The 14081-nt window shown below is 43.2% G+C and overlaps 1 protein-coding gene across 1 annotated transcript in view; it reads right to left on the bottom strand.

Annotated features, from left to right (window-relative positions):
• The window catches only part of LRP1B (LDL receptor related protein 1B), a 4500992-nt gene that overhangs the window by 709493 nt on the left and 3777418 nt on the right, over positions 1 to 14081 (bottom strand). Inside the window, exons 56-57 of the mRNA XM_069225083.1 lie at positions 8784 to 8967; positions 8202 to 8287 (exon numbers count right to left, since the gene is read on the bottom strand). Of these exons, the coding sequence (XP_069081184.1) occupies positions 8202 to 8287; positions 8784 to 8967 (270 nt within the window). The remainder of the gene's footprint in view (positions 1 to 8201; positions 8288 to 8783; positions 8968 to 14081) is intronic.

Genomic DNA, 14081 nt, shown 5'->3' on the forward strand with positions numbered 1-14081 from the left:
TTTAGGGGAGTGGAGAGTAGTGGCCGATGGGCTGCCACAGAAGGGTGTCTGCCACAGGGTATGGTAGCCCCCCACTCTGAACAGCAAGAGAGGTTCTAAGATCCCACTGTTGCCCCTAGAGCAGCTCACCTACCTGTCAGTGGAGAGCTTAGGGAGTGGTTCTAGTTTCTGCCAGCTGTCAGTAGCCTTTTCTGGATGCTAACCCTCTTGGAGCTCTGTACTTGGCATAGGAGGTAGACCCCTATGACCAAAGACAAGTTAGGCCCCCTGACCCTGCTGGTTATGGTGGGGTTGCTCAAGTGTTGGGTGTCCTCTGTGGGTAAGCTAGGTGTCACCCTAGAAAAGGTAGGGTTCGGAGAGGTGGGCACCTTAACACTCAAACTAAAAGGGGAGAAAGAGAAAGCCACAGCTGTAGCAAAGGTTCAGTTTAAAATGGGTCCTGTTACTGTTCAGATGGGTCACCTACCCAGAGCAAGTGAGATAGACAGGAAAATGTAAAGCATAGTAAGTCCTACAATACTACAGCCACTATTCTTTACTTTCTTCCTGGTCTGACAGACCAGGAAAACGTAGCCGGGCTTGGGCTGAGTATCCTGGGTGTGTTGGCCAGGGTGAGGTTATGTAAGAAAACTGGGCTCTTTGCGGATGCCACCCCACTTTTTGTCACCATTTGGACCCCTAGACGCTGGTTTTTCAACTCTGATAGTGCATTGGGATCTGCTAACCAGACTCCTGTGCCTCTCTCCCTCAATTATTTATCGACATGGTGATTCCCTGATTGGCAAGACTTTACTCCCTCGTAAGGCCCTAGTAAATGGAACCTCTGGTACTCAGGGCCTAGGGGTTTCAAGGGCTGCAGCACATGTTTGTGCCACCCTAGGTGACTCGCACATATTGCTGATGGCAGGCCTGCCACTGCTGACTTCCAGAGCAGTGAAAACTGCTTGAGTTCAACTGTGCCCTCACCTTGAGTGGCACAGTCCACATGCACTGCCTTGCATATATGTCAGACACCCCTAAGGTAGGCCTCTGCAACCCAGAAGTCAGGGTGCTTTATATTAAAGGTAGAGGCATATAAGCACAAGCTTCTTTGTCTCTATAGAACTCTTTCAATTAAGGTACACTATAAGGGCAGGCAGGTCCATAGCATAGCATGGGACTTAAGACAGGGCAGACCCAGGCTGCTAGCTCCATTATGGTGGTACCTAGATAGGTTGAGTTAGGTGTCAAATAACTTACTTTATCTCCCCATAATGAATCTGGTGTTGATGGACAGCTGCCATGTACCCAGGTGGCACACTAGAGGTTGCCTACCTCTTTGCCACCCTTCTTTGTGCCCTGGCTGGCCAGCCCACACTTATTCCTGTGCTTCCTGCCACCAAGACAGGTTTCTGTCCTCCTGCCAGGAAGCGTGCATGGTCCCAAGAATCAGAAACAAAGGCTGAGGCAGGAAGGAAGTCACACCTCCCACCCCCAGCTGGGCTGGTGAATAGAGCCATCAGGGCGGTGAGCTTCAAAGTCATCACAATCCATGATAGCCATCTGTGCTGTCCCCAGTGGAGGAAATAGCTCCTGCCCTGCCCCAGGCACATTTTCTCATGGAAAGATGGGAAATTAGGTGAGCAGAACTATGCACACCCCTATCAGCCCAACCAAATCTCTAGGTGAGCAGTCTGGTCTGTACACTAAATTTTGATTTCTGCCTTCTTAGGAGTGGCAGAATAGAGGGTTCTTGATAGCTAAAAGTGACCTGCTCCCAAAGATATGGTCACCTTGGGGGTGGATTAGTTGTAGGAGCTAGCTGCCCATTGGCCACTAGTCTCTGCGCCCCTAACTCCACTAAATCCAGGGTTTAAGAGACACCTCTTACACCAGAACATCAGTTCTGACTGACCAAATTTGAAAAAGGACAAAGAGGTGCCCTGCATCACTGACAACTGGACTCTGCCCACTGCACCAAAGCAAATGAAGCAACAGACTGGGAACGGCATGGACAACCCTCAGCCTTGGCTGAAACGTGTCACTCCTGACCAGAAGGACCCTTGTGGAAGCCAGAAGCACGCTCAGACTCCCTTGAACTAGTGGCACTAAACCCCTGCAAACTGCAGGAGAAAATGCTCACAAGATCCGAAGTTTCACTGGCCATCTGACCCGCCATGGAATTGACAAATTTCAGGTGGTTCAGTGTCTTCTGGGAGTTGTAGTCCCACCTGCCTCCAAGGTTCAGGGTTCTCCACCGTTCCCATGGATCCTTTGAAGTTTCCAAAGCATTTCAGCACCTTTACTGCTGCCAAGGCTTGATGGTTGCTAGTCCAGCAACTAACCCCCACACTCAATGCTGCTGGTCCGACAACTGCAACCCAGCACCAGCTGAGATTTTGCATCCCTTTGTCAGTACCATTGTGTAAGCACCATCATAGCCAGGCCAACTCAGATCCCAGATCCCACAGACCAGGGTGAGGTAAACTGTCTGCTTTGACCTAGTCCCAGGACCTGCATAACCTTAACCCTGGAAGCGTTCCCCGTAGCCTGACCACCAAGTGTTTGTTTGTCACCAGTGGCTACCTGCTGTTGATGCCGGTCCCATTCAACACCACAGACAGCCAGAAAAACATTGCACCCGGATACCACAGGTCAGGTAAAACTGAACTGACTCTCATGATATGGTCCTAGGGACTTCACAACCTTAACCTATGAGGGTTCCACTCTACTCGCTTATTAAGTATGTTTTTGCAACCAGTAATATTTTTTCCATAGACTTCAATAAAAAGGTTTAAGTGCCATTTTTTCAAATCTATAACTCTGGTTATACTTAATCAATTCTGTCCATTTTGGTATGTAAATTAACTTTAAAATAAGCTCCATTTTATATATTGGTGTTGTATGTCTTTCAAGTCATGTCAATTATTTATATTCCATGTTGGTGCTCTGAAATGCTTAACACATGTTTCTCTAATAAAGCCTGACTGCTGTTTGCCACCCTACCAGGACCAAGCTAAGGATTTACTAGTATGACTCCAAGGATCACTAAAGGGGTATTGTGAGAGTATTACACTGAGGACTAACCCCCCCACACCATATAATATTCCACCTTCCTACAGTTGCGCTACTCCGCCCTTTTTAGGCACTCCATGGGCATTGCAGTGGGTATTCCCACGCAATTCCAGTGGATTTTGACGCATCCCCTAATTTACAAGACCTTGTAAGCCTGAGGATGCACCAATTCCTACGCCTCCCCAGGCAGAGGTGCAATAAGGAGATATACCACTATGTCTCCTTGTTTGCTCCTCTTTCTATGTGTGCCACATTCTACAGCACACATAGAAAGAAGAAAAAAGCCTCTGAGATTTGTTGTTGTGCAGGAAGGTGCCCCTTCCTGCATAAAACAATCCTGCATGCAATGCAGACACCCATGCACCACGCTAAGAGGGTGCCTGTGTTGGCACTAGGCCCATTATATGCAGGCCCAGGGGGAAAGGACAGGAATGAGCCATATGACTGCCCTTTCCCAGTGATACAGTGAAGTGCAGCAAGGTGTCTTGCTGTGCTGCACTGCACTACTTTCTTATAAATATGGGCCTAAGTGCTTTGTGTTAAGAGGACTATCAACCCATCTAGAACATGATGCCATGTCTCTTGTTTCCTTTTCCTCTATTCTGTATTTGCTATACCTTCTTTACCGGTATGACTCCCATATGTTCAAGCTCAAACAATATTTACTGTGTCTTCAGGAAACATTTACGTGGTTTTATTGTTGATTACTAACCTCTTATGTTCCTCCCAATCTTAATGAGGGTGCATTTTGCCATGGATGATGAGCTTCTACCACTGACATCCAATTATACTCTACAATACATTCTCCTGGACACTAAATTGAATTTTACCACAGCTTTATCAAATAGTGTGATGCATTGAAATTAGTATTAACTACTTTTACAGCTCAAAATTAAAATACATCTGAAAATTGTCCCTTCTTTAGGCCCTATTAAGTGTGCTTATGCAGTGGTAGCTATTTACTCTATTCAACTCACAGTTTTCTAAGTATACTTATTGTTAGAAATGGGGTCTTTGGTTGGCAGTCAGGTTACTTCCTGTCCAAGCAAGGACCTTCACTCTAGTCAAGGTAAGTCATACACAATTCAAAATATCCTGTGCCCACCCTCTGGTAGCTTGGCACTGAGCAGCCAGGCTTAACTTAAAAAGCAATGTGTGAAGTATTTGTGCAATAAATCATGCAATAACACAGTATAACACCACATAAATACACCACAGAGTGTGTAGAAAAATATATAATATTTATCTGGTTAAATGAAGGTCAAACAATTAAAATATTATAAGTATACATTGAATTCTCACTGTAGGAAATGATAAAAGAAGTCTTTAGTCTTAAAAAAGTAACAAATGTCTCTTGTAAGCACAAAGTACCTGGTTTGCATTCAAATTCTCCGCATGGGCCACAGAGAAGAAGATGCGTAGAAAAAGGGGAGGTGTGCATCGATTTTTCCGGCGCACACAGACGATGCATCGTTGAGTTTTTATGCAGGGCAGGCTTTGTTTTCTGGGACGTAGAGTGGGATCCTCTTCAGGTTGTGGGGTTTTCGGATGCCCTGGGGATGATGCGGAGAAATGCTGTTCATGCAGGACGAAGTCACAGGGGCTGCGTCGATCATGTGGGCAATGCGTGAACCTTTCTGTCGCACTGAAGGTTCTGCGTTGATTCTCCTCACAGGAAGTTGGGCTGTGTCGTTCCGGCTCGGCTTTGCATCGATCTAGTGGGCCGTGCATCGAAGTTTCGCTCACAACACTGGCGCTGCGTTGATCTCGAGCCGGGCAGCGTCATTCCGGTTCGGTGTGCGGTGATTTTCTCACTGCAATGCAGGCTGTGCGTCGTTTCTGGCAGGCTGTGCGTTGATTTTCACCACACAAGGAGTTCTGTTGCAGAGATGAAGTCTTTTTTGTCCTGAGACTTCAAGGAACAGGAGGCAAGATCTATCCAAGCCCTTGGAGAGCACTTCTTAGCAGAGCCAAAGGCCAGCAAGGCAGCAGAGCAACAGCAGGGCAGCAGTCCTTTGCAGAAAAGCAGTCAGATGAGTCCTTTGGGCAGCCAGGCAATTCCTCTTGGCAGGTTGCAGGTTCTGGTTCAGGGTTTCTTCTCCGGTGGTATCTTTTCCAGAAGTGTCTGAGTTGGTAGGGTCAGAGACCCTGCTTAAATACCCATATGTGCCTTTGAAGTAGGGGAGATTTCAAAGAGTTACTTAGAAGTACACAAGGTCCCCTTTCAGTTCCATCCAGTCTGCCAGGGTCCCAGTAGGGGGTGTGGCAGTCCTTTTTTTGAGGGCAGGCTACTGTCCTTTGACATGTAACTGGCAGGCCCTCCACCCTTCCAGCCTAGGAAGAACTTTTCAATATGCAGATGTGTGGAAGTGTGACTTAGCATCCTGTGTTTGGGGTTGTTTGAGTGAATGCACAAGGGAGCTGCAAACTAAATCTAGCCAGACGTGGATTGAAAGGAACAGAAGGATGTAAGTGCAGAGAAATGCTCACTTTCTATAAGTGGCATTTCTTAAACAGTAATATTAAATCCAACTTCACCAGTCAGCAGGATTTTGTATTAACATTCTGGCCATAATAAATATGACCTTGTTACTCCTTTCAGTTCAGAATCTACCACTCAAACAGTATATGAGGGTAGCCCTAATGTTAGCCTATGAAAGGAGCAGGCATCACAGCAGTGTAAAACGAATTTAGGAGTTTTACACTACCAGGATATATAAAATACACAGGTACATTTCCAGCCTTTTATCTACATAGCACCCTGCCCTATGGGTTACCTAGGGCCTACCTCAGGGGTAAGTTATATGTAGAAAAAGGGAAGTGTAAGGCTTGGCAAGTACTTTTAAATACCAAGTCCAAGTGGCAGTGATGCTGCACACACAGGCCTTGCAATGGCAGGCCAGAGGCATGGGTAAGGGGTTTCTTAGGTGGGTGGCACAATTAGTGCTGCAGGCCCTCAAGTAGCATTTAATCTACAGGCCCTGGGCACATGTAGTGCACTTTACTGGGGACTTACAAGTAGATTAAATAAGCCTATTGGGTATAAACCAATGTCACTATGTTTTAAGGGAGAGAGCATTAGCAGTGGTAAAGTGTGCAGAGTCCTAAAACCAGCAAAAACAGTGTCCAAAAAGTGGATAGAGGCAGGCAAAATGTTAGGGGTGACCACCCTAAGGCTGTTAGGTCTAACACTTATTATATAACTCTTGTGTGTGTATGTAGCACACTGCATAGCTGCATTTGGGGGAAGGGTGAGCCACTGTACAATATCAAATGTTTTAATTCACTTTCTGTCCCCATAGACCAAACTCCTTTGTCCATACGGAAACCCCCTTTTCCTCTTGACCACTGTCACGTAGGCTATTATCATTCTAATGAGACTACAGGACTTGAGCAGCACCTATCGCCCTAATCCGGGTTTTGATCCTGCTAACTAGCAGTGCCTCATCTGTGCCCAAGAGGAGGGATGATTGGGCAGCCGAGTGCATGACACAATTTACTTCTCAAGGAAATTGTGATTACTCAGGTCTCATCAGTTTCTCGCAGTTACATTAATCTCACATATACAATTGACAAACAGGGGCAGTATATGTTTCAATAAGGTTTTAATGAAGCGACTGCATCTTACACAATAAAGCATGTATTGCACCAACCAGGACGATAAAGCTTAACAGAATTAGAATTGTGACAAGGAGGGTAAAGCATAGGAATAATGCTACTATGTTGTCACTAGAGTCAAGTAGACTAATTCCTACCTAGGCTATATTAGAGCACAGCATGTTAAGCTCTAGTTCTGCCTTTCAGGTTCCGCTGGGAAGACATCATCCCCCATCCCTGAGCAAAGGCCTGAAGTCTGCATAAGCAGCTGTAGTGAAGCGTTCAGCAATCAGCATACAGTCGCGGTCCTCTGGTGGGAATCTCCCTCTAACGTGTAAGGGATAGGGAAGTGTTTTTATAATAAAACAACTGATGTTCTGAGAAAATGTCTCTACGTAAAGATGTGTGTTTTTCTATGAATACCAGAGACAAAACATTTACCACGTTCACCGGCAACCTATCTTAGGGCACAGAGTGAACAAGAATGTCTTGTTTGAGAACGTAGTGCTGGCCTAAGCAAGGATAGCTAGATAGAGAAAAATAAAACAAGACCGCAAAAGTAGCTATTGTTAAAATAATAAACAAAGCTGAATAAAATAGATCTAGGTTAAAGTGTGCAGCGGCAGGCCTAGTGTGCTAAAATAACATGCATGGAGCTATAACTAAAATGGCTACACAACACCACGAAGTTTAGGAGTATTCCGTACCCCTTAAAACTGTGAAAATTAATTTATTTCATCCCCTGAATAGTTTTAATCTATGACGATTTCTGGACTGAGAAAGGAGTTTCTGAATACTAAACACTGACATTTTTTTGGTATTCACAAACTTGATCCACATACTTCCCACCCCTTGAAGACATTTACTCATGATATTACACTAACATGATTTATACTTCCTACAAAACCTTTTTTCACTACCTAGCAGACAGATGTATATCCAGCTACTTTCAATTGTAACATTACCTGTAGAACTAAAAACTTCATCAAGGACAGCGCTTTGTTATTTGCTGAAGATGGACAAAGCAAGAGTGCGAAGTCTTCTACTAAAACAAAACATTCTTGTCATACACACAATAAAAGACCATTCTTATTCTCCCTTTCTCAATCGCATATGAACCACACAACAGATATATATTAGTTATTCGTACATGTTTATCTGGAAATCCACGTAAACATGTTTACAACTGTAAATACACCAGTGTTTTGGACATCACAAACCACTTTGTTCGACACTAGAACAGAAATTGTGCTCCAAAAATATGTTTCCTATTGACCGTTAAATTAACTCAACCCAATGTTTCCATAGGGCAGTTCCGTCAACAATATAGCAGAAACTCTGGCAGCAGAATTAGATTGGAATACAACAAAAGTGTTAGCCCACAGAGTCCTAAGCCAGACAGGGCCTGCATATGAAACATCCCACAAAGCCATGCATCAATATACTGGCAGACAGAGGAAAACTCTTTCGAATTGTAGTGCGTTGCGGTCACGTAAGACTTATAACGAAGGGGACAATAAATAACAAATGTAGCTCATGTGACTTTTTACCTGTTTAAGAAGTGTGTAGTTGGATCCATCGGTATTAAGTTTTCTAATTTCATGATGATCAGCAAGAATTAAAAAGGCCTTTTCACCTACAATTTGAACGAGTTAAATTGTAAGTAATGAGGAAATGGATACTTATTTTAAGAGGAAATGTACACTAGTATGACACAAGTGCCTTTAACTTAAATATTAAATACAGATCACTGAATGAATTTACTTGTGGCTAGCTTCCACATTCCCGCACATAATATGTGCTTCATTGAAATGATAGGATGAGCACTTCCTTTTTCACAAGGTTTTTTGTTCTATTCCTACTAACACATTTTTTCAGGTGTCCAAATATTCTAAATTAAAAATATTACCAAACAGCGTAACTAAACAAAAACCACAATGAGGGAACAATTTTAGCAGAAAAAATAAGGTTAATCATTAAAAGGATGTTTAGTACTATGAATAATATTTGAAAAAGAGTATAGATAACTGAAGAACATTTCTATGAGCAGGTGATAGTTATGAAACCCATGACATGTGAGGTCAGCAATACGTGAGTAATGTAACTTCCAAGGAATGCGTGCAATGTGCTACCTGAAAGAGACTTGCAGCCGTTCGGATTGCCAGGTTGTATTTCATATCCCTCGCCACAGGAGCACTTGTACGTTCCATATGTATTGATGCATTGCTGGCTACAGGGAAAGCCAGATGAGCATTCATCAATGTCCACACACGTTTTGCCATCATCCTTCATCTGGAATCCATTCCAGCACTTGCACTAGGAAACAATACAAGCATATTCAATGGAAATTACTCCTCCTGTCTCTCTACTCGGTATAAAACTGCTGCAATTGATTTTCAATACTGGGAACTCCAGCAAAATATACCTCGGGGTGAAGATGTGGAAAAAACACATAACAACTAATTTGTTTACGTTGAGACAGACCTTTTGAAATTATATCTAATTTGGATGTTATTTTCACCATACATCCTCGGTAATATTTCCCATGAAGAATTAAATAGTTATTTAGAAAAGTGGTGTCACGATTTAAAATATATAAAATGTCAGTCTTTTCATAGATCATGTACAAGATGAAGTTGTTTAATTAGAAGCAAGTATTACTATGTAATTGGATAAATAGGCAAGTGTGAACAGTTTACACCATAACTTATTAAAAGTAGAAATTTTTTCAACCTTGCATCTATCCCACCAAATCGTAATATGTGTCCAGTTATCCCCGATTTATCAGCAAGAATCACAGTAAGAATACCTTATGATGAATAAGTGCCAAATACAGCATCATTGGTTAACAAAATATTCTCCAAACAATTAGTAGTTAAAAAAACATCATTGGATTACGTGTTGTGGCTTAAATTAATTTCTTGGTTTTGGAACCCTCAAAGCACATTGACTAGTGATCACGTGAAGGAATGTAGAACATTCTCATGTAATTCAGAATACAATGCAATCTGTAATTGTTCCCGTCAATTAGGCACAATTGTTTTACCTGTTCGGAAAATTCAAAATTACAAGCTACTAATTTACAGGAACAATAAAATAATCTCAAATAAAACACAGAAACTACCCAACAACAATACCTCCTAAGACCTCCATGTCCTGTCACCTTATTGCCATGGCTTCTCTACATGCCTAGCAGTCCTTCTGAACTTTTCCTCTTTATTCGTGCTTCTTAGAATACAGGAAATAGGATCCATGATGACTCTATGACTGAGCTCTATAAGGTTTTCATACCCATTGATGAAACAAGTGAACGAAGTTCAATGCACCAGCTTTTATAAGCAAAAGGCAGGTTATTATAGCACCAGAGGACCCTACTCAATACATAGTTGAAGTGGGGTGAGTGCCTTTGGGCTGCTAACAGTCCCTATATAGAGATTCAGGGATGCAGTGGTACTTCAAAAACCCACATTTACGCTTTACAAAATCTCAAGCACACAGAGCATCCTGAAAAAGTCACTTTCTTAAAACTGTTTATTTCTCCACCTATCATGTTGCTTAGTACATCTAAAATAGCCACACAGACATATTATTAAAACAGCACACATGTATGTTGTGAACAACGAGAATTAAATGAACATGTCTACCATAGTTAAAATCTCATCTAGCAACCTAAGAAAGGTAAAACATACTGGTATCTGCTCTACTGGGAGAGCATGTAGCAGCATAACTGGCATATGGAGTTTTTCACAGAGAATCAACACATTGCATACCAGTTTACAACAAAACACTGCAGTTATCAGCAGTCTAGAAAGGAGTTTTCCCCGAAAAGAAAACATTTATCACATCAGATCCTCTCTTAGTGGGCATGGCTCTGGTATCACCATTTCACTGCATTAAAGACTGTAAGTTATTTGATCTGTGTCACAATATGGTCGTCTTGTAATATTCGGTGTAGAAGTTGCTTATCACATGTGTGGATATATCAATATATATTTGACGGTACACCTTGGTAATGAATTAAGGTTTGTACCAGGACCATGATAAGTCCAACAGTCATGTGTTCGGTCCCGTTTCTTGTTTGTAGTGGTCAGAATGAGCCTTGAAAAAGTCGTTTTCACGACGAAACACGTGTCGGCTGTATATACATGGATTGGTACAACGTTTGCTATTTTCATTGAATACCCAAGAAGAATAAAGGACTTACATTTGGAATTCTTGGATGTGCCATGGTTCTTTCAACTTAATACACTCCTAAAGTCTGTGTGTCTTCTTCCACTTCAGAAATAATGAGCATGATTGTGTGGTACTGAAAATTCTGGACCCGTGTTATAAACATCGTCGTATCACAACGATTTTGGTATCAGCAGACCGAGAATGATTAGAATAGTATGCACAAGCATTGTATTCATATTCGGGTAACGAAATCACCCGAATATCAGAGTTTCCGTCCTGAACCCTCGTGTTCCATTTAAACAACAGCCATTTTGTGATTGCCCTCACATAGGCCAATGTCTAATGCTGAAAACGAGTCTGAAGGACACGTACATCTTTGCTGACTCCTCTGTGACCTGGGCAAGCTGACTCCACTGCCTGAAGCCAAACCTGTTCGGCCAGTTTCTTTCCCAGTGGCCGAATGAGATTAGTATCAAGGGTCAACACATCATAAAACCTTTCATCACACACAAACCATGCCTAATCTTACACGCACCTGTCCCTGTTTCTTTCTTTATGACTTGCTTTACAAGGAGGAGGTGCCTGTTTATATTGGGGGTCCGTTGATATCTGATGAAAGTACTGAGCCTTGCCGGGTAATTGATTGAGGGCTGGACAAACTGAAATATGGGCTTGTCATCATAACCCTGCTATTTCTTTGTAGTGAAAATATGTGAATGGTCAACTGTAAAATAAGGAATGTTTGCCCAAAGCATAATATTTTGTATAAAAGAGAAGGTTAGCTTTGCAAGAGCGGCAGTCTCCTGAGAATATACACCGTGTTGTACTTCTAGGATACCTGTTACTGGCTGCAGCCAATAAACAAGATCTTTGACTTCACCAAGAAGTCTCTGTGTTTCTGTAGTCTGAAACAGGAAGGACTCGAAGTCTTAGGGTGTGTTCCCTGGCACCACTGGGTTCTGAAAAACCCAGTACTTCAGTTGGCACCCAACGTGGTGCGATTTCAGCGGTACCAGTCCAAGCCAGAGGTTCGTGAGGAGCTTCGTGTGAAAATTCTGGAGGGAGGCCGCCACTTCATCGACCCCTGTATGTCGACGTGGTCCGAAAGTCTTTGCTGCGAGGTTCCCCGCTTCCCGACGGCTACGAAGGACTGCTGCCCTGACTATCGCCCTGTTTTGGACCCTTGATGATTTGGTAGAGCGAAATGATAAACGAGTCTTCTGGTGACGTCATCGATACCTCAGTTAAGTATAAGTGGAGCGTCTCCCAGTCCTTAGTTTGGTTCTTAGTTTGGTATCCCCTTGGGATCTTTGATTTGGAACTTGCAAGTACCAAAGCCGAGGGATTCGTGTATTCACGAGACTATCGTATTCGATAATCCTTTGAAGTTTGAAGCTAGACTAGAGAGCGAAGATGCCTGGTCTTAGCAGACATGGAAATTTGTTTTGTCTTGGTTATAATAGGGATTCCCGATTGGAGGACTCGTGTCCGGTTCCTCCGATTGGAACTCCAACCTATGAACTATATGTGAAACATGGCATAGGCCCCCTCACATATAATGAAGTATGGATCCGATACACCAGGAAAGATGGTGTTTTAAAATGGCCCCAATATGGTAGTTTTGACACAGAGATTCTGGATAATCTGGAGGTTAAACTTTTTAAGAAGAAAGCCCGGCCGGCGATGTTTGACTCTTTGCGCCTATGGCGTAAGGAAGCCAAACAGAAGGAAATTAAATTAGCAAAGAGAAATAAGAGGGAAGAGGATATCTCGATAATGCAACCTGCCATGCAGTTTAAAGATGATGAAGAAGAACAGATGAATGAGCAGTTGCACAGGCAACGTAAATTGGTGACCGATAAATGTTATCCAGTTTTTCCGCTTCTTCAGCAAGATGCAGCAAAAGAACTTGAGAAAGATCCTTTAATGTCACACTTTTCGAGTTCGCCACCTCCTTATGCGCAGAATGCTACAGCACCTCCGCAACCTTTTGCTGTGCAACCTCCGGTTATTGTGCCTCAGGTTCTTCCACAGCCGCCAGCTCCTCTTCAGTTGGCTCCTATTACTATGGCGCAGCCCCTTCAAGGGCCGCCGACTTCGCTACCTGCTCCATCTGTACCTCCTGCGACTTTATGTACTACATCGACTGCCTCTTCTGGTGTTCTTCCTGATACTGCCTCTACGTCTGCTTCTGCGTCTGCCTTGCCTCCCTCTGTTTTTCCTCCTGTTCTTTCATCAACTTCTCCTTCTGTCCGACAGAGAATGACAGATACTGTTGCCAGCCTTATATTTCCTCTCTTTGGGTCGTCTGGTGTGACCCCAGATTCGGAGTGTAAACAGTCACGTAGTCAACTGCCTAATTCTCAAGAGAGAGAAATGTTTGACCGTATGGCGCGTAAATGGGTTGTTTACCCTTTAAGATACGATGTAGAGTCTGTTATGGATGTCTTCCGTCAATGGGGAGGACCGAAACAAAGATACGTTTTTGAGAAAATGTGTGCTTTCCTTTGTGAGGAGTTGGAGGATAATGATTTGGAAACAAATCCGCCTGATTTGTGCCGTGTACGGTTTGAGTTTGAAAAAGGCACGATTGTGGGTCCCGATGTTGAGAAAGCAGTTGCGACGTTGTTGTCCTTTAGGAATAAGGATCCTTCTCAGTCATTGTTCCAACATGACTCCTCTGTTAAAAAAAAGGTGCAACAGTACCCAATGAGAGAAGTCCCTCCGGTATGGAAGGACGCCGTTGCGGCTGATGTTGCTAATCAAATTGATGCTGTCCCAGCTCATTTTCAGCGTGTTTGGGTACATGTTCCGTGGAAGCGAGCTGAAGTTTTAGCCCTTAAGCAGACTTTGCCTGATCCCCGTAAAAACCCTGCAGGGTATTATAAGGAATTATCACAGACTGCAGACTCATGCATTATGAATTTAGCCGACATAGACATGTTATTTGGGAATGTTGTTCCACAGCCTTTGTGGGGATTGATTCGCCATACAGATCATGCGCAAGAGTTAGGTGACTCATGGGCTAATATTAGTGCTGCAAATGATAGACAAGTTGGTGGTGCCAAGCCTGAGCCTTTGGTAGCAGAACTGCCTGCTAGGATCATTACTTACATGAAGACTTTAATGCCTGCGATGCGTGTGAATTGGGATAAATTGTATGCGTGTAAGCAGAAGAAAGATGAAACAGTGTCTGATTTCTTCACCTGGTTTGAGGAAACGTTTATCGACCACAGTGGTCAAGATATGAGTACAGA

The sequence above is a fragment of the Pleurodeles waltl genome, chromosome 3_1 (genome assembly GCF_031143425.1).
Source record: "Pleurodeles waltl isolate 20211129_DDA chromosome 3_1, aPleWal1.hap1.20221129, whole genome shotgun sequence".
Lineage (NCBI taxonomy): Eukaryota > Metazoa > Chordata > Amphibia > Caudata > Salamandridae > Pleurodeles > Pleurodeles waltl.